This window comes from Pristiophorus japonicus, unplaced genomic scaffold (assembly GCF_044704955.1).
Source record: "Pristiophorus japonicus isolate sPriJap1 unplaced genomic scaffold, sPriJap1.hap1 HAP1_SCAFFOLD_587, whole genome shotgun sequence".
Classification (NCBI taxonomy): domain Eukaryota; kingdom Metazoa; phylum Chordata; class Chondrichthyes; family Pristiophoridae; genus Pristiophorus; species Pristiophorus japonicus.
In genome coordinates this window covers 42,337-63,461 of record NW_027254496.1, presented here as the reverse complement: position 1 = coordinate 63,461, position 21,125 = coordinate 42,337, and the positions used below count along the sequence as shown (strand labels likewise).

Sequence of the window (21,125 nt, the reverse complement as noted above, 5' to 3'; positions counted from 1 at the left end):
TACTGCTATAATAATACAAGCTTAACTAACTAAATCATCTCAATGTATTCCAACTGGGACCTCCAGCTGACATTCTTAACCCCAACACTTTCTCCATTGCTGTACATGTAAGGTCCTGCTCCCACTCACAGTGACACTGGCAGATCAGGAATAAGTGGATGTTTGAGAGGCTCAGGCGAAGGCATAGACTGTTTGAACCCAATAATAATGGATGTGCCTGGAGTATCCTTCGTGTTGGGTCAGGCTCTCTGGTAGAGAAGGACCTGGCGTGTTGGGATACAGGAGCGGTGTTGGAGGGAGCGGTACCACTGACACTGATTGGCTGCGATGATTGACGAGGCTGGAGCCAGCAGCAGAACAAGTGCAAAGGGCTAGCAGCAATCCACTTTAAAATCAATCAATAGATTATTTTGACGCTGAACGCACAAAGGTGAGAAAGTGATAACCGGGGAAAGAAATAAGGATTTGCATTTCTGATAGTGCCATTTACAACCTCAGCACATTAGTGCTTTACAGCGAATGCAATTCTTTTGGAGTGTAGTCACTGTTGTAATGTGGGAAACGTGGCAGCCAATTTGCACACAGCAAGCTCCCACAAACAGCAACATGATAATGACCAGCTAATCTGTTTTTAGTGATGTCGATTGAGGGAATAAATATTAGTCTGGACAGTGGGGAGAGGTCCCTGCTCTTAAATAGTGCCATGGAATATTTTATATCCACCGAGCAGACAGACAGGGTTTAACGTCTCATCCGAAAGATAGCACCTCTGACAGTGCGGCACTCTCTCAGTACTGTCCCTCCGACAGTGCGGCGCTCCCTCAGTACTGCCCCTCCGACAGTGCGGCGCTCCCTCAGTACTGCCCCTCCGACAGTGCGGCGCTCCCTCAGTACTGCCCCTCCGACAGTGCGGCGCTCCCTCAGTACTGCCCCTCCGGCAGTGCGGCGCTCCCTCAGTACTGCCCCTCCGGCAGTGCGGCGCTCCCTCAGTACTGCCCCTCCGACAGTGCGGCGCTCCCTCAGTACTGCCCCTCCGACAGTGCGGCGCTCCCTCAGTACTGCCCCTCCGACAGTGCGGCGCTCCCTCAGTACTGCCCCTCCGACAGTGCGGCGCTCCCTCAGTACTGCCCCTCCGACAGTGCGGCGCTCCCTCAGTACTGCCCCTCCGACAGTGCGGCGCTCCCTCAGTACTGCCCCTCAGACAGTGCGGCGCTCCCTCAGTACTGCCCCTCCGACAGTGCGGCGCTCCCTCAGTACTGCCCCTCCGACAGTGCGGCGCTCCCTCAGTACTGCCCCTCCGACAGTGCGGCGCTCCCTCAGTACTGCCCCTCCGACAGTGCGGCGCTCCCTCAGTACTGCCCCTCCGACAGTGCGGCGCTCCCTCAGTACTGCCCCTCCGACAGTGCGGCGCTCCCTCAGTACTGCCCCTCCGACAGTGCGGCGCTCCCTCAGTACTGCCCCTCCGACAGTGCGGCGCTCCCTCAGTACTGCCCCTCCGACAGTGCGGCGCTCCCTCAGTACTGCCCCTCCGACAGTGCGGCGCTCCCTCAGTACGGCCCCTCCGACAGTGCGGCGCTCCCTCAGTACTGCCCCTCCGACAGTGCGGCGCTCCCTCAGTACTGCCCCTCCGACAGTGCGGCGCTCCCTCAGTACTGCCCCTCCGACAGTGCGGCGCTCCCTCAGTACTGCCCCTCCGACAGTGCGGCGCTCCCTCAGTACTGCCCCTCCGACAGTGCGGCGCTCCCTCAGTACTGCCCCTCCGACAGTGCGGCGCTCCCTCAGTACTGCCCCTCCGACAGCGCGGCGCTCCCTCAGTACTGCCCCTCCGACAGCGCGGCGCTCCCTCAGTACTGCCCCTCCGACAGCGCGGCGCTCCCTCAGTACTGCCCCTCCGACAGCGCGGCGCTCCCTCAGTACTGCCCCTCCGACAGCGCGGCGCTCCCTCAGTACTGCCCCTCCGACAGCGCGGCGCTCCCTCAGTACTGCCCCTCCGACAGCGCGGCGCTCCCTCAGTACTGCCCCTCCGACAGCGCGGCGCTCCCTCAGTACTGCCCCTCCGACAGCGCGGCGCTCCCTCAGTACTGCCCCTCCGACGTGCGGCGCTCCCTCAGTACTGACCCTCCGACAGTGCGGCGCTCCCTCAGTACTGACCCTCCGACAGTGCGGCGCTCCCTCAGTACTGACCCTCCGACAGTGCGGCGCTCCCTCAGTACTGACCCTCCGACAGTGCGGCGCTCCCTCAGTACTGACCCTCCGACAGTGCGGCGCTCCCTCAGTACTGACCCTCCGACAGAGCGGCGCTCCCTCAGTACTGACCCTGTGACAGTGCGGTGCTCCCTCAATACTGCACCTCAGTGCGATGCTCCCTCAGTACTGACCCGCCGACAGCGCGGCGCTCCCTCAGTACTGCCCCTCCGACAGTGCGGCGCTCCGTTAGTACAGCCCCTCTGACAGTACAGCATTCCCTCAGTACTGTCCCTCTGACAGTACAGCGCTCCCTCAGTACTGGATATGTGCTTGAGTATCTAGAGTGGGGTTTGAACCCAGGGCCTTCTGACTCCAAGGCAAGAGTGCTACTGACTGAGCCCCGGCTGTCCGTCTCAGGCTGATTGTTGAATGAATGGGCTGATCATATTACTCCAGGGTTTGGTGTATTGAGCAGTTCGGAGTAAGTATTAATTTCATCAAGCTTTATTAAGCTACAATCATTCTCAGCAGTTTGTTTATACAACCTTAGCTCGAAACTTCAACACACACAGCTCAGAAAAAGTGATTTAAATGATCAGTGGGATGGGGTATGGAGCAAACCTCTGCGAGGTGTTTCCTGACCGATTGGGAATCTCAACCTGTAATGCTGATATTTTCAAAGGATATCTCACTCGATCTTTTTTTTTTGAATTTGGCTCAGAATGTGAAACTATGGAGGCAGAAATCGGAGCTCTGGAGCTTGGTCACAGCAATACGGAGGACATTGAGTTTGGTCTGGACTGAGGAGCCCAACAAGTACGTTGTGTCACTGAGCCAAATATGCAAATCCTCCACTTCACAGGAGATTTATCCAATCGTTATAGTTCTTGTTAAACAACAAATTGTTAACTTTCTTTGTTAATTAATAATGTGCTGAGATGTTCTAAAATATGCTGTTGGATCTATGTTCGATTGATGTTTCAATAAATTAATTTACATATTTCTGTAATTTTATATCAAAAAGAATCACAAGCTTGATGGTGGCAGAGGGAGGACAGCAGACTAAAGAGGATGACTGCTTCCCAACACAGCTACTTCATCAACCATCGCACCACATGTCACTTGTACTTAAACATTCCCTCAATAACCCTGCTCATCACCCAACTTCTAACTTCCCTGTGGGAGCCCTCGGGCGGAGCTCTTATTACCCATTTCCCTACCACCACCACAATCTTTCTCTCTACTCTCAATCATTTGATCATGGTGATGGGCGGCTGGCCCTCATGCGACCAAGTGACCAGACCCTGAATCACTGGATTGCCGCTGCCTTGAGTGATGGAGTGACTGCTCCTGGGTAACTGGCCCCTACATGACCGGCTTGAGGGTGACGGAGTGACCAGCCCATGAAAGATATACTGCCTGGTCCCGGAGTGACCGGCTCCTGAGCAACTGGCCCCTATGTCGCTCACCCGAATGACTAGTATTGGCATGACAGAGCGTCCCCGCCTCCGGCACGAGACCCCTCCCCAGGCACGAGACACCACCCCCGGCATGAGACCCTTCCCCACACGTCCAGTGAGATACTCGCTGCAGAATACCCAGCCTCTGACCTCTTTTAGCCACAGTATTTATGTGGATGGTCCAGTTACATTTCTGGTCAATGATGACCCCAGGATGTTGATGGTGGGGGATTCGGTGATGGTAATGCCGTTGAATGTCAAGGGGCAGTGGTTAGACACTCTTGTTGGAGATAGTCGTTGCCTGGCACTTGTGTGGCGCGAATGTTACTTGCCACTTATCAGCCCAAGCCTGAATGTTGTCCAGATCTTGCTGCATGTGGGCATGGACTGCTTCATTATCTGAGGAGTTGTGAATGGAACTGAACATTGTGCAGTCATCAGCGAACATCCCCACTTCTGACCTTATGATGGAGGGAAAGTCATTGATGGAGCAGCTGAAGATGGTTGGGCCGAGGACACTGCCCTGAGGAACTCCTGCAGCGATGTCCTGGGGCTGTGATGATTAACCTCCAACCAGCACAACCATCTTCCTTTGTGTTAGGTATGACTCCAGCCAGTGGAGAGTTTTCCCTGATTCCCATTGACTTCAGTTTTACTAGGGTCCTTGATGCCACACTTGGTCAAATGCTGCCTTAATGACAAGGGCAGTCACTCTCACCTCACCTCTGGAATTCAGCTCCTTTGTCCGTGTTTGGACCAAGGCTATAAAAGGTCTGGAGCCGAGTGGTCCTGGCGGAACCCAAACTGGGCATCAGTGAGCAGGTAATTGGTGATAGCACTGTTAATGACACCTTCCATCACTTTGCTGATGATTGAGAGTAGACTGATGGGGCGGTAATTGGTCGGATTGGATTTGTCCTGCTTTTTGTGTACGTGACACACCTGGGCAGTTTTCCACATCGACTGATCGATGCCAGTGTTGTAGCTGTATTGGAACAGCTTGATTAGAGGCGCGGCTAGTTCTGGAGCACAAATCTTCAGCACAACAGCCGGGATGTTGTCGGGCCCATAGCCTTTGCTGTATCCAGTGCGCTCAGCTGCTTCTTGATATCATGTGGACTGAATCCAATTGGCTTCTGTGATGGTGGGAACCTCAGGAGGGGCCGATATGGATCATCCACTCGGCACTTCTGGCTGAAGATGGTTGTAAATGCTTCAGCCTTGTCTCTTGAACGCATGTGCTGGGTTCCGCCATCATTGAGGGTGGGGATATTCATGGAGCCTCCTCCTCCCGTTAATTGTTTAATGGTCCACTAACATTCAAGACTGGATGTGGCAGGACTGCAGAGCTTGGATCTGATCCGTTGGTTGTTGGATGGTCTAGCTCTGTCTATAGCATGCAGTTTTAGGTGTTTAGCATGCATGTAGTCCTGTGTTGCAACTTCCCCAGGTTGGCACCTCATTTTTAGGTACGCCTGGTGCTGCTCCTGGCATGCTCTTCTGCACTCCTCATTGAACCAGGGTTGGTCCCCTGGCTTGATGGTAGTGTGAGGGATATGCCGGGCCATGAGGTTAAAGATTGTGGTGGAATACAATTCTGCTGCTGCTGATGGCCCACAGCGCCTCATGGATGGCCAGTTTGAGCTGCTAGATCTGTTCTGAATCTATCCCATATAGCACGATGGTAGTGCCACACAATACGATGAAAGGTGTCCTCGGTATGAAGACGGGACTTCATAGAAACATAGAAAATAGGTGCAGGAGTAGGCCATTCGGCCCTTCGAGCCTGTACCACCATTCAATGTGATCACCTCAGTACCCCTTTCCTGCTTTCTCTCCATACCCCTTGATCCCTTTAGCTGTAAGGGTCATATCTAACTCCCTCTTGAATATATCCAATGAACTGGCATCAACGACTCTCTGGCAGGGAATTCCACAGGTTAACAACTCTCTGAGTGAAGAAGTTTCTCCTCATCTCAGTCCTAAATGGCCTACCCCTTATCCTAAGACTGTGTTCCCTGGTTCTGGACTTCCCCAACATCGGGAACATTCTTCCCGCATCTAACTGTCCCATCCCATCAGAATCTTGTACGTTTCTATGAGATCCCCTCTCATCCTTCTAAACTCCAGTGTATAAAGGCCCAGTTGATCCAGTCTCTCCTCATATGTCAGTCCAGCCATCCCTGGAATCAGTCTGGTGAACCTTCGCTGCACTCCCTCAATAGCAAGAACGTCCTTCCTCAGATTAGCAGACTAAAACTGAACACAATATTCCAAGGCCCTGTACAATTGCAGTAAGATCTCCCTGCTCCTATACTCAAATCCCCTAGCTATGAAGGCCAACATGCCATTTGCTTTCCTCACCGCCTGCTGTACCTGTTTGAGAACTTTCAATGACTGATGAACCATGATACCCAGGTCTCGTTGCACCTCCCCTTTTCCCAATCTGCCACCATTCAGATAATATTCTGCCTTTGTGTTTTTGCCACCAAAGTGGATAACCTCACATTTATCCACATTATACTGCATCTGCCATGCATTTGCCCACTCACCTAACCTGTCCAAATCACCCTGCAGCCTCTTAGCATCTTCCTCACAGCTCACACCGCCACCCAGTTTAGTGTCATCTGCAAACTTGGAGATACTACACTCAATTCCTTCATCCAAATCATTAATGTATATTGGAAAGAGCTGGGGTCCCAGCACTGAGCCCTGCGGCACTCCACTAGTCACTGCCTCCCATTCCGAAAAGGTTCTGTTTATCCCGACTCTCTGCTTCCTGTCTGCCAACCAATTCTCTATCCATGCCAGTACATTACCCCCAATACTATGTGCTTTGATTTTGCACACCAATTTCTTATGTCGGAACTTTGAAAGTCCAAATACACCACATCCACTGGTTCTCCCTTGTCCACTCTACTAGTTACATCCTCAAAAAATTCCAGAAGATTTGTCAAGCATGATTTCCCTTTCACAAATCCATGCTGACTTGGACCGATCCTGTTACTGCTTTCCAAATGCGCTGCTATTTCATCCTTAATAATTGATTCCAACATTTTCCCCACTATTGATGTCAGACTAACCGGTCTATAATTACCTGTTTTCTCACTCCCTCCTTTTTTTAAAAAGTGGTGTTACATTAGCTACCCTCCAGTCCATAGGAACTGATCCAAAGTCGATAGACTTGGAAAATGATCACCAATGCATCCACTATTTCGAGGGCAACCTCCTTAAGTTGAGAGTCGGGATAAACAGAACCTTTTCGGAATGGGAGGCAGTGACTAGTGGAGTGCTGCAGGGCTCAGTGCTGGGACCCCAGCTCTTTCCAATATACATTAATGATTTGGATGAAGGAATTGAGTGTAGTATCTCCAAGTTTGCAGATGACACTAAACTGGGTGGCGGTGTGAGCTGTGAGGAAGATGCTAAGAGGCTGCAGGGTGATTTGGACAGGTTAGGTGAGTGGGATGCAGACAATCAGGCCCCGGGGATTTATTGGCCTTCAATCCCATCAATTTCCCCAACACAGTTTCCCGCCTAATAAGGATATCCTTCAGTTCCTCTTTCTCACTAGACCCTCGGTCCCCTAGGACATCCGGAAGGTCATTTGTGTCTTCCTTCGTGAAGACAGAACCAAAGTATTTGTTCAATTGCTTTGCCATTTCTTTGTTCCCCATTATAAATTCATCTGAATCCAACTGCAAGGGACCTACTTTTGTCTTCACGAATCTTTTTCTCTTCATATATCTATAGAAGCTTTTGCAGTCAGTTTTTATGTTCCTGGCAAGCTTCCTCTCGTACTCTATTTTCCCCCTCCTAATTAAACCCTTTGTCCTCCTCTGCTGAATTCTAAATTTCTTCCAGTCCTCAGGTTTGCTGCTTTTTTTGGACAATTTATATGCCTCTTCCTTGGATCTAACACTATCCTTAATTTCCCTTGTTAGCCACAGTTGAGCCATCTTGCCTTTTTTATTTTTACTCCAGACAGGGATGTACAACTATTGAAGTTCATCCATGTGATCTATAAATGTTTGCCATTGCCTATCCACCATCAATCCTTTAAGTATAATTTGCCAGTCTATTCTAGCCAATTCGCGCCTCATGCCGTCGAAGTTAGCTTTCCTTAATTCAGAACTAGGATCCTAAACTTAACTGTGTCACACTCCATCTTAATAAAGAAGTCTATTATATTATGGTCACTCTTCCCCAAAGGGCCTTGCACAACAAGATTGCTAATTAGTCCCTTCTCATTACACATCATCCAGTCTAGGATGGCCAGCCCTCTCGTTGGTTCCTCGACATCTAGAAAACCATCCCTAATACACTCCAGGAAATCCTTCTCCACCGCATTGCTACCAGTTTGGTTTGCCCAATCAATATGTAGATTAAAGTCGCCCATGATAACTGCTGTACCTTTATTGCACACGTCCCTTATTTCTTGCTTGATGCTGTCCCCAACCACACTACTACTATTTGGTGGTCTGTATACAACTCCCACTAGCGTTTTCTGCCCTTTGGTATTCCGCAGCTCCACCCATACCGATTCCACATCATCCAAACCAATGTCTTTCCTTACTATTGCATTAATTTCCTCTTTAACCAGCAACGCCACCCCACCTCCTTTTCCTCTCTGTCTATCCTTCCTAAATGCTGAATACCCCTGACTGTGCGTGTCATGGACACGTGCATCTGTGACAGGTAGATTGGTGAGGACATGGTCAAGTTTTACCCCTTGTGTTGGTTTTCTCACCAGCTGCTGCAGGCCCAGTCTGGCAGCTATATCCTTCAGGGCTCGGTCAGTAGTGGTGGACATCGAAGTCTCTTCTGTTCCTTGCTACTCTCAGTGCTTCATCCAAGATGGATGCGTACTGATTCATCAGCTGAGGGAGGGTGGTAGGTGATAATCAGCAGGAGGTCTCCTTACCCATGTTTAACCTAAAGTCATGAGACTTCATGGGGTCCAGAGTCAATGTTGAGGACTCCCAGGACCACACCCTCCCGACTGTATACCACTGTGCTGCCACCCCTGGTGGGTCTGTCCTGCCGGTGGGACAGGACATACCCAGGGATGGTGATGGAGGAGTCTGGGACGTTAGCTGAAAGCTGAAAAGTATGGGTTGGGGGGTGTGTGTGTGTGTGTGCGCGCGCGTGGGGCGATTGTGACGTGCGGTGGGGCGTGAGCAGCTGCTGTGAGCCAATGGGATGGCGGGAGCCTGGGGGCGGGTCTCAGAGCAAAGGAAACCGGGAGCGCGCAGTTGGTGTCGGGAGCGCGCGGGCGGTGCCGCGGACACTGAGCCTCATCCCCCGGACACCGGCAGAATGTTGGAGCGGCCCGACACCGCGTCTGGTCTCCCGGTGAGTGAGGGGACAGGAGGGGGATGGGGAGAGAATGATGGAGGAGAGGGGAGGGAGTGAGTGAGGGGGGGAGAGAGAGGGAAACACGGAGGGGAGGAGAGTGAGGGGGAGGAGTGGGGAAACGGGGGCGCGAGGGGGACGATGGGAGAGGGCGAGAGGGACGGTGGCGAGAGTGAGAGGCAAAGACTGGTGGTAATACGGTGGAGGAGGGTTTCCTGGAGTGTATAAGGGATGGGTTTCTGGACTAATACGTCGAGGAACCAAATCGAGAGCTGGCCATCCTTGTAACGAGAGAGGACTAATTCGCAATCTAACTGGGACCCCAGCTATTTACAATATACATTAATGATTTAGACGATGGAATTGAATGGGGTGGCGGTGTGAGCTGTGAGGAGGATGCTAAGAGGCTGCAGGCTGACTTGGACAGGTTAGGTGAGTGGGTAAATGCATGGCAGATGCAGTATAATGTGGATAAATGTGAGGTTATCCACTTTGGTTGCAAAAGCACGAAGGCAGAATATTATCTGAATGGCAACAGATTAGGAAAAGGGGAGGTGCAACGAGACCTGGGTGTCATGGTTCATCAGTCATTGAAAGTTGGCATGTAGGTACAGCAGGCGGTGAAGAAGGCAAATGGTATGTTGGCCTTCATAGCTAGGGGATTTGAGTATAGGAGCAGGGAGGTCTTACTGCAGTTGTACATGGCCTTGGTGAGGCCACACCTTGAATATTGTGTTCAGTTTTGGTCTCCTAATCTGAGGAAGGACGTTCTTGTTATTGAGAGAGTGCAGTGAAGGTTCACCAGACTGATTCCTGGGATGGCTGGACTGACATATGAAGAAAGACTGGATCGACTGGGCTTATATTCACTGCAATTTAGAAGAATGAGAGGGGATCTCATAGAAACATATAAAATTCTGACGGGATTGGACAGGTTAGATGCAGGAAGAATGTTCCCGATGTTGGGGAAGTCCACAACCAGGGATCATAGTCTAAGGATAAGGGGTAGGCCATTTAGGACCGAGATGATGAGAAAGTTCTTCACTGAGAATTGTGAACCTGTGGAATTCCCCACCACAGAAACGTGTTGCAGTCAGTTCATTGGATATATTCAAGAGGGAGTTAGATATGGCCCTTACGGTTAAAGGGATCAAGGGGTATGGAGAGAAAGCAGGAGAGGGGTACTGAGGGAATGATCAGCCATGATCTTATTGAATGGTGGTGCAGGCTCGAAGAGCCAAATGGCACGGTCCTGCACCTATTTTCTATGTTTCTAAGAGAGAGACAGACACAGAGGAAGAGAGAGGAGTTCAAGGTTCAATATTGGAGCTAATATTCCAGATCCCGAACTACATACTGAAGGGTGGAAGATGCCTGTGTGTGGATTTTTTTAACGTGAGGTGACCGTTGCACACCAGTCACCACACGGGCTTGACAGAGCTGGGTCTTGGTCCAGTGGCAAGACGACTGGAGACTAGCTCTGCTGCACGGACCTAGTGCGCACAAATATCGCAGTGTGGGCCGGCCCGTGCTGCTCCTGGGCCCCGATCACGTTGTTCCACCATCACTCGCTGCTCCTGCTGTACCTGCCCACGCTCCAATCACTGACCTGGATCTTGGTGATCTTCTTCAATCCAGTCGCCCTCTTCACAGCCGTCGCTCTCCAGACGCGCTGTACCTTGAAGTGGTACGCTTCTTTGATGGCCCCGATGTGATCCGGTCCGATTGCCGGGTCGGGCCGCTCCCTGTTCCTTTGAAGCACACTAGTGCTTTGCCCCAGCGTAACGCAGTGACAGACCCGTGCGCACCAGCGTTACGCAGCGACAGACCCGTGTTGTGCAGCGACAGACCCCTGCGCACAAAAGGTGTGGATATATTGCAACTATATTCAGTGTCCTGACTAGCCCTTGGTGTAACTCTCCATTTCCTTGCAGTATGCCTGTTCCCTGGAGGGATATGTGGGATTCGCAAACCTCCCGAACCAGGTGTACAGGAAATCGGTGAAACGCGGGTTTGAGTTCACACTGATGGTTGTGGGTGAGTGTTCGGGGAGATAACTGGAGAATTAAACACTTGGAAATAAAGAGCCGGTGGGGGGGAGGGATCGGGGTATTGGGGGGGGGGGGGGGGGCGGAAGGGAGGTCGGGGTATGGGGGGGGGGGGAAGCGGGGTTGGTGTATGGGGGGGGGAGGGAGGTCAGGGTATTGGGGTGGGAGGGGGAGGTCGGGGTATTGGGTGGAGGGGGAGGTCGGGGTATTGGGGGGAGGGGGAGGTCGGGGTATTGGGGGAGGAGGTCGGTCGGGGTATTGGGGGGAGGGGGAGGGGTATTGGGGGGGAGGAGGAGGAGGAGGAGTATTGGGGGGGGAGGGGGAGGGGTGGGTAGAGGTCGGGGTATTGGGGGGGGGAGGTCGGGGTATTGGGGGAGGGGTGGGGTAGAGGTCGGGGTATTGGGGAGGGAGGGGCGGGGAAGGGGGTTGGAGGGCCAAGTTCAGATCCCAGCAGGGAGCAGTGTGTGGACTGGAACAGCTGCTGTCTGTGTGCTGGGGACGTGTTTGTAATTTCTCACTGTCGGGAGCTGACTGCAAGTGAGCTTTGCTCAATTTGTCAGGCATTGAGCAATTAGCTGGGGTAGCTGTGACGCTGATGGTGTGTGTGTTTGTTGAAGCCAGGGTGGAATGTGATCTGATATATATGTGTGCCAGGGCCCTTTTGTTTCGCGGTCTAGAGATTACCAGCTCTACATTTACCTTTCTTTCAGATGTTTGTTTGTTCCTGCTTGAAATTGGGAACACAAGTACAAAGCTTGCAGCTTTCATAATGTTTGCCTTTCTTAAAGATTCAGTCCATCCTGACTTGTCATCTTTCTTCCCTTGTCTCATCATTCTTTTGCTCTCGTCTCTCCCAAAGGGAAATCACTTAATATTTTTGTCTGTTTTTAATGTACTACGTATTGCTGATTCTGCGATTATAAACGCGGGTCGCTGTTAGGTGTATGTGTGTGTTGCAGTGGATGGTGCGGCTTTCTGAGGGAAGCACATGTCCCTCTCTCCTGCACTTTTCAGCGTTGTTCCCTCGGCTCCTGCTTTACATACAATAACATAGAATGCACAACTGGCCTGTGTTAGAATTTATACTCCACCCCAGCCTCCTCCCATCCCTCAGCACACCCTATCATCATAGCCCTGTGCTTACCTCATCTCCCCTTTAATGTATTTGCTATTCGCCTCAACCAGTGGCAGCGAGTTCCACATTTTCACCAACCTCTAGGTAAAGAAGCTTCTCCTGAATTCCTGAATTGGATTTATTGGTGACTATCTTATATTTAAGGCCCCTATCTTTGGTCTCCCCAACAAGTGGAAATATCTTCTCTACATCTACCCGAGCAAACCTCTTCATAATTTTAAAGATCTCTTTCTTTTTCCAGAGCTGCCAGTTCAATCCTTATTCGGGCTTCTCCCGATATTCTTTATCCATGCTGCCATCAGCAGGCGTGTCTCTCTGGGCAAATGTCAGTGACTTGAAACACCACACCTCACGTGGGGGAGTGATTTAACGTGCCACAAGAATCACATTCACCCTTTTCTACCCTGCTGTTGCACACTGCAAAAATATTAATGTTCACTGGTGAATGTGCAGAGAAACAACAGCATATATCAGGCAAAAATATAAATTATAATTATTGTCACACACAGAAGCAAAACTAATGAGCAAGAGGAGCAATAAAGTCCCCCATTCTGGTAAATCGGACCATTTTCTGTTGCTAAAACTAAAGTGTTTCAGAATTGGTGGCTGTGCCTTCAACTGCCTGGGTCCCAAGCTCTGTAATTCCCACCCTAAACCTCTTTGCCTCTCTTTCCTCCTTTAAGACACTCCATAAAACCTATTCCTTTGCCCTAATATCTCCTTATGTGTCTTGGTATCTCACTTTCTTTGCTAATGCTCCTGTGAAATGCTATAGGGTTTTACTGTGTTCAAGGCGCTGTATGAATACAAGTTGTTCTCATCATTTTCTTTTTGCATTTTCCTCTTTATTTATCATTTTCCCCTGAACACCCTGGTTATTCATGATCCTTGCCATTGACGATCCTCTTTACTCCTTGTAGGAATATATTTAACCTTTGCCTTTTCTATCTCCTATTTAATTATCTCCCGCTCCTGAACCCTGTTTTTCTAGCCGATTAATCTAGGCTAAATCCCTCTTCTTCACACTTTAGTTACATCATTTCCATTCCAACTCTCGACAGACTCCTCAGTCTGACCCGAGTTCAGTTCAGCTATTCTCTCTTCCCTTTGCCTTGTCTCGTTACCCAGAACCAAACCCGACATTGCTTCCTTCTTTGTTGGACATCCAAGTGCTGATCAAGGGAATAGCTATGGACGCATTCTAAGAAATGAAAACCAGAGTGTGACAGGAAGGGACAGAATGTATAAACATAAAAGTGAATCAGAAAGTGGGGTCAAAGCAGGAGAAAATGGTAAAAAAAACATTTAAAAGGTCTTTATCTGAATGCACGCTGCATTCGTAACAAAAGAGAACATTTTGTACTACAACCTGAGTTATAATAAAAACTGGAAGTGCTTGATACTAATACTGGCTATTGAAATTATTAAACTTTACCCATTCCTATCATCTCTCAGCTGAAGCAACTGATGATGACACCATAGTAAAGGATTTTATTGAGTTACTTTCTTTAAAAACATTTAAAAACATAGCTTGGCCTCGTAATAGATGAGTTGACGGCACAAATAGTTACAAATTGGTATGATCTGATAACCATTCCAGAGACATGCAAGGTGACCAAGGCTAGGAACTAAATATTCAGGGGTATTTGACAATTCGGAAGGACAGACTGAATGGAAAAGGAGGTGGGGTAGCTTTGTTAATAAAGGATGAGATCAGTGCGTTAGTCAGAAATTATATTGGCTCAGAAGATCAAGATGTTGAATCAGTTTGGGTGGAGATAAGGAATAATAAGGGGAAGAAGTCACTGGTGGGTGTAGTCTATAGGCCCTCTAATAGCTACACTGTTGGACGCAGTATAAATCAAGAAATAATGGAGGCTTGTAAAAAAAGGAACGGCAATAATCATGGGCAATTTTAATCTTCTTATTGATTGGACAAAGCAAATTGGCCAGGGTAGCCCCGAGGAAGAGTTCGTAGAGTGTATCCTTGAACAGTACGTTGCGGAACCAACCAGGAGCAGGCTATCTTAGATCTGGTCCTGTGTAATGAGACAGGATTAATAAACGATCTCCTAGCAAAGGATCCTCAAGGAATGAGTGACCGCAACAAATAAAGGAGACTACAAAGGTATGAAGGCAGAGTTGGCTGAAGTGGACTGGGAAAATAGATTAAAGTGTGGGATGGTTGAAAACAAAGGCATACAAAGTGGCCAAGACTAGTGGGAGGCCAGAGGATTGGAAAACTTTTAAAAGCCAGCAAAGAACAACTAAAAAAATAATAAAGAGAGGGAAGATAGATTATAAAAGTAAACTAGCACAAAATATAAAAACAGATAGTAAGAGTTTCTACAGGTACATAAAAAGGAAAAGAGTAAATGTTGGTCCTCTAGAGGATGAGACTGGGGAATTAATAATGGGGAACAGGGAAATGGCAGAGACTTTGAACAAATATTTTGTATCGGTCTTCACGGTAGGAGACACTAAAAACATCCCAATAGTGGATAATCAAGGGGCTATAGGGAGGGAGGAACTTAATACAATCACTATCTCGAAAGAAGTAGTACTCGGTAAAATAATGGGACTAAAGGTGGACAAGTCCCCTGGACCTGATGGCTTGCATCCTAAGGTCCTAAAAGAAGTGGCTGCAGAGATAGTGGATGTATTGGTTGTAATCTACCAAAATTCCCTGGATTCTGGGGCGGTCCCACTGCAAATGTAACGCCCTTATTTAAAAAAGGAGGCAGACAGAAATCAGGAAACTTTCGACCAGTTCGCCTAGCATCTGTTATTGGGAAAATGCTGGAGTCCATTATGAAGGAAGCAGTAATGGGACATTTGGAAAAGCATGATTCAATCAAGCAGAGTCAGCATGGATTTATGAAAGGGAAATCATATTTGACAAATTTGCTGGCGTTCTTTGAGGATGTAACGAGCAGGGTGGATAAGGGGGAACCAGTGGATGTGGTGTATTTGGATTTCCAGAAGGCATTCAATAAGGTGCCACATAAAAGATAACTGCACAAGATAAAAGTTCACGGGGTTGGGGTAATACATTAGCCTGGGTAGAGGATTGGCTAACGAACAGAAAACAGAGAGTCGGGATAAATGGGTCATTTTCTGGTTGGCAAACTGACTCGTGGGGTGCCGCAGGGATCAGTGCTGGGTCCTCAACTATTTACATTCTATATTAATGACTTGGATGAAGGGACTGAGTGTACTGTAGCCAAGTTTGCTGATGATACAAAGATAGGTGGGAAAGCAAATTGTGAGGAGGACACAAAAAATCTACAAATAGACAGGCTAAGTGAGTGGGCAAACATTTGACAGATGGAGTATAATGTGGGAAAATGTGAGGTTATCCACTTTGGCAGAAATAATAGAAAAGCAAATTATAATTTAAATGGAGAAAAATTGCAAAGTGCTGCAGTACAGAGAGACCTGGGGGTACTTGTGCATGAAACACAAAAAGTTAGTATGCAGGTACAGCAAGTGATCAGGAAGGCAAATGGAATGTTGGCCTTTATTGTAAGGGGGATAGAGTATAAAAGCAGAGAAGTCCTGCTACAACTGTACAGGGTCTTGGTGAGGCCACTGCATACAGTTTTGGTCTCCGTCTTTCAGGAAGGATATACTTGCATTGGAGGCTGTTCAGAGAAGGTTCACGAGGTTGATTCTGGGGGTTGATTGATGAAGATAGGTTGAGGAGGTTGGACCTATACTCATTGGAGTTCAGAAGAATGAGAGGTGATCTTATCGAAACATATAAGATAATGAGGGGGCTCGACAAGGTGGATGCAGAGAGGATATTTCCACTCATAGAGGAAACTAAACTAGGGGACGTAGTTGTAGAACAAGGGGCTGCCCATTTAAAACGAAGATGAGGAGAAATTCTTCTGAGGGTTGTAAATCTATGGAATTCTCTGCTCCAGAGAGCTGTGGCGGCTGAATAAATTTAAGGCAGAGATAGACAGATTTTTGAGCGATAAGGGAGTAAGGGGTTATGGGGAGCGGGCAGGGAAGTGGAGCTGAGTCCATGATCAGATCAGCCATGGTCTTATTAAATGGTGGAGCAGGCTCGAGGGGCCAAATGGCCTACTGCTCCTATTTCTTATGTTATTTTGCCCACAAATCTTTATTTTATCCGAGTGAGTCCCACATTATTACAACTTTGTTCCTGCTATAAATCTCTTTAATTTACCTCCTCGCTTTCTTTCCAGTTATTTAGTGGTCTATAATGTGCTCCCAAAAAGATAACGCATTCCGAAGTTTTTAGCTCAACCTTGGAGATTCTCTCAGAGCACCACTGAATAATACAAACCTTTCTTTTTGTAGTTCAATTACATCCCCCATCTTTCCCTTCCCAAGCTCTGCTGTTGGAGCTGGGAATGTTTAGTTCGCAATCCTGCCTGGTTGAAGCCAAGTTTCCATGAAAGCTATAACATCCAGTCTCTCCATTCGATATGTGCATCTAGTTCCACCATCTTGTTTCTGATGCTATAATAACTCACAAAATGATCCATTCATATACCTCAATATGCCTTCTCTTCCTTCATTCATTTCCTTCCTTCCTTTATTCATTCCTTCCACTATCCTTAATTTAGAATGTCTTTTACACAATGTGTAGCACAGAAGGCCATTCGGTTCATCTTTAACTGCCGCTGTCTTGTCTAATCACATTTCCTTGCCTTTTAAATATTTTATCCAGTCCCTTTTTTGATAAAGTCTCTATCTCAACACGACATGTGATGTAAGAAAGAAGAAAGACTTGGATTTATATAGCGCCTTTCACGACCACCAGATGTCTCGAAGCACTTTACAGCCAATGCAGTACTTTTGGAGCATGTTCACTGTTGTAATGTGGGAAACGCAGCAGCCAATTTGCGCACAGCAAGCTCCCACAAACAGGATTGTGATGATGACCAGATAATCTATTTTTTTGTTATGATGATTGAGGGATAAATATTGGTCAGGACACCAGAGATAACTCTGCTGCTTATCTTCAAATAGAGCCATGAGATTTTTTCCGTCCACTTGAGAGAGCAGACAGGGTTTAACGTCTCATCCGAAAGATGGCACCTCCGACAGTGCGGCACTCCCTCAGTACTGACCCTCCGACAGTACGGCACTCCCTCAGTACTGCCCCTCCGAAAGTGCGGCACTCCCTCAGTACTGCCCCTCCGACAGTGCGGCACTCCCTCAGTACTGCCCCTCCGGCAGTGCGGCACTCCCTCAGTACTGCCCCTCCGGCAGTGCGGCTCTCCCTCAGTACTGCCCCTCCGGCAGGGCGGCTCTCCCTCAGTACTGCCCCTCCGGCAGTGCGGCACTCCCTCAGTACTGCCTCTCCGGCAGTGCCAGCCTGCAGTTTGTGCTTAAATGCCTGGAATGGGACATGCAGCTACACCGTCTGACTTAGCAGTGAGAGTATTGTCAATTGAGCCATGGCTGACACCATGGTGTAATGGTGTAAATTCAGCCTGAAGCTGGAGTCAGGGCAGACTGCCACCAGAGCAAGTGAGTGTGCACCAAGCAGCTTTGCGCTCATGTTAAACACATTGAGTCCATGAGACAGACAGAGCTTTACCCGCCCGGTGTCAGCTGGCTGCAGTCTCCAGCAACAGCTGTGTCCTTTTGTCCTCCCGAGCCCAATCACTCACCCTCACATCATCCTTTCTAATCAGCATCGCCTTCCCATGGCAGCACTGAAGTCCTCTCCTCATCCCCCTCCTTTCCTCATCCCCCCTCCCTCCCTCTCCTCTCATCCCCCTCCTCTCCTCTCATCCCCCTCCTCTCTCTCATCCTCCTCTCCTCTCATCCCCCTCCTCTCTCATCCCCCTCCTCTCCTCTCATCCCCCTCCTCTCCTCTTCATCCCTCTCCTCTCCTCTCATCCCCCTCCTCTCCTCTCTCTCTCATCCCCCCCCTCCTCCTCTCCTCTCCTCTCATCCCCCTCCTCTCCTCTCCTCTCATCCCCCTCCTCTCCTCTCCTCTCATCCCCCTCCTCTCCTCTCCTCTCATCCCCCTCCTCTCCTCTCCTCTCATCCCCCTCCTCTCCTCTCCTCTCATCCCCTCCTCTCCTCTCCTCTCATCCCCCTCCTCTCCTCTCCTCTCATCCCCCTCCTCTCCTCTCCTCTCATCCCCCTCCTCGCCGCCCCTCCCCCTCCTCTCCTCTCATCCCCCTCCTCTCCTCTCATCCCCCTCCTCTCCTCTCATCCCCCTCCTCTCCTCTCATCCCCTCCTCTCCTCTCATCCCCCTCCTCTCCTCTCATCCCCCTCCTCTCCTCTCATCCCCCTCCTCTCCTCTCATCCCCCTCCTCTCCTCTCATCCCCCTCCTCTCCTCTCATCCCCCTCCTCTCCTCTCATCCCCCTCCTCTCCTCTCATCCCCCTCCTCTCCTCTCATCCCCCTCCTCTCCTCTCATCCCCCTCCTCTCCTCTCCTCTCATCCCCCTCCTCTCCTCTCCTCTCATCCCCCTCCTCTCCTCTCCTCTCATCCCCCTCCTCTCCTCTCCTCTCATCCCCCTCCTCTCCTCTCCTCTCATCCCCCTCCTCTCCTCTCCTCTCATCCCCCTCCTCTCCTCTCCTCTCATCCCCCTCCTCTCCTCTCCTCTCATCCCCCTCCTCTCCTCTCCTCTCATCCCCCTCCTCTCCTCTCCTCTCATCCCCCTCCTCTCCTCTCCTCTCATCCCCCTCCTCTCCTCTCCTCTCATCCCCCTCCTCTCCTCTCCTCTCATCCCCCTCCTCTCCTCTCCTCTCATCCCCCTCCTCTCCTCTCCTCTCATCCCCCTCCTCTCCTCTCCTCTCATCCCCCTCCTCTCCTCTCCTCTCATCCCCCTCCTCTCCTCTCATCCCCCCTCCTCGCCGCCCCCTCCCCCCTCCTCGCCCCCCCCTCCCTCGCCGCCCCCCTCCCCCCTCCCTCGCCGCCCCCTCCCCCCTCCCTCGCCGCCCCCTCCCCCCTCCCTCGCCGCCCCCTCCCCCCTCCCTCGCCGCCCCCTCCCCCCTCCCTCGCCGCCCCCTCCCCCCTCCCTCGCCGCCCCCTCCCCCTCCCTCGCCGCCCCCTCCCCCCTCCCTCGCCGCCCCCTCCCTCGCCGCCCCCTCCCCCCTCCCTCGCCGCCCCCTCCCCCCTCCCTCGCCGCCCCCTCCCCCCTCCCTCGCCTCCCCCCTCCCCCCTCCCTCGCCGCCCCCCTCCCCCCCTCCCTCGCCGCCCCCCTCCCCCCTCCCTCGCCGCCCCCCTCCCCCCTCCCTCGCCGCCCCCCTCCCCCTCCCTCGCCGCCCCCCTCCCCTCTCCTCCCCCCTCCCCTCTCCTCCCCCCTCCCCTCTCCTCCCCCCTCCCCTCTCCTCCCCCTCCCCTCTCCTCCCCCCTCCCCTCTCCTCCCCCCTCCCCTCTCCTCCCCCCTCGACTCTCCTCCCCCCTCGCCGAGCCCTCCCCTCCCTCGCCGAGCCCTCCCCTCCCTCGCCGAGCCCTCCCCTCCCCGCCCCGTCCCTCTCCCTACCCCCTCCCTCTGCCCCTCCCCACCCCCTCCCTCTGCCCCTCCCCCCTCTCGCCCCGTGCTGACTGTCCTTGATTAATCCGTTCTTTCCAATTGAAGATTTATCCTGTCCCTCAGGATTTTTTCCAACAATTTTCCCAACCCTGAAGTTACACTGACCTGTAATTACTCGGCCTATCCCTTTCTCCCTTTAAACAAAGGTGTGGTGTATGTAGCACACAAATCACTGACTCCACACGGTCTGGTGCTGATCTAACTGCTGTGACCGTAGTCCTTTATTGAACACCTCCAGAGTGCCCCACAGGTGTGGTGGGCAGCCTTTTATACTGCCTGGTGCAGGTACTTCCAGGTCTCCCACCACTGCGCCTTCTGTGGTGCACCATTGTACTTATCATACATTTAATGTACCAGAGCAATACACAACATCACTGGTCCCCCCTCCCCCCCCCATTCAAAAAGCCGTTGCTTGAATCCCCTAAATCGAAAGATGCATTGGCCCATTGTTAATGTTGGTCACGGATCCACGTCCCAGAATTTAAACACAGTGACCATTCAGCATTGAAATATTAACTCTTGTCGTAATTCGCAATTCATGTCCATTATTTTAAACACAGTGACCATTAAATATTAAAATATTATTTTGTCATAAATCCATCATCCTACATTCACATAGCACGTGTACAGTCCCAACACCTCACCTTCTTCTGCCTGCTCCTCGCTGAACAGTGGATCATCCCCCATCTCCTCAGCCACGCGGTGAGTCAGGTTTCTTTTACACATACGCTGAAGGTGGCCTTTCGTGTGGCAGGTATTGCACGTGTACTCCGCAAACCTGCACCGGTGAGCCCCATGGCTTCCTCCACAGTGCCAACATGGTGCTGCTTGATTGGCCCCCCTCAGCGGACTCTGAGTCCCAGGACCCCGAGGTCCGTGCTCTCTGCCCCGGGCAGAGCTACGTTCTGCAGTTTTGTCCATGGTGGGCGCTATCCTGTGGACAGTGCCTGCCGGGATCATTTGCTTGGTGCTGCAAGTCGAGGTCATATGTGCCCGGCTGATGGTGATGGCCTTTGTCAGAGTGACTGGGTTCCGTGGCTAGCAGCTTGTGAAGGAGGCCCTTGTGGCCAATCCCCATAACAAAAACGTCCTGCAACGCCTCGTCAAGGTGTGCGCCAAAATCTCCTGAGGTCCGCAGCATATTTGGTGACATCCTGGCCCTCGGGTCTGCAGTGATGGTAAAATTTGTATCTGGCCGTGAGGATGCTCTCCTTCGGTTTCAACTGGTCACGAATGAGTTCAGTCAGCTCCTCGTATGACTTGTCCCTGGTGCTCCCGGGTGCCAGCGAATCCCTGACGAGACAGTAAACCTCATCTCCACAACTGGAGAGCAATATCACCTTCCGCTTATCTCTCATTGCGTCCGTGTCCTGTCTGGTCGTTTGCTGTGAAGTAGTACTCG

At 50.9% G+C, this 21,125-nt stretch overlaps 1 protein-coding gene across 3 annotated transcripts in view; it reads left to right on the top strand.

Annotated features, from left to right (window-relative positions):
- The window catches only part of dnaaf1 (dynein axonemal assembly factor 1), a 113,900-nt gene extending 110,713 nt beyond the window's left edge, over positions 1 to 3,187 (top strand). For all 3 annotated transcript variants that reach the window (XM_070873876.1, XM_070873875.1, XM_070873874.1), the window contains one exon: positions 2,909 to 3,187. In XM_070873876.1, the coding sequence (XP_070729977.1) occupies positions 2,909 to 2,915 (7 nt within the window). In that variant the 3' untranslated portion in view covers positions 2,916 to 3,187. The remainder of the gene's footprint in view (positions 1 to 2,908) is intronic.
- Positions 3,188 to 21,125: the final 17,938 nt, after the last annotated feature.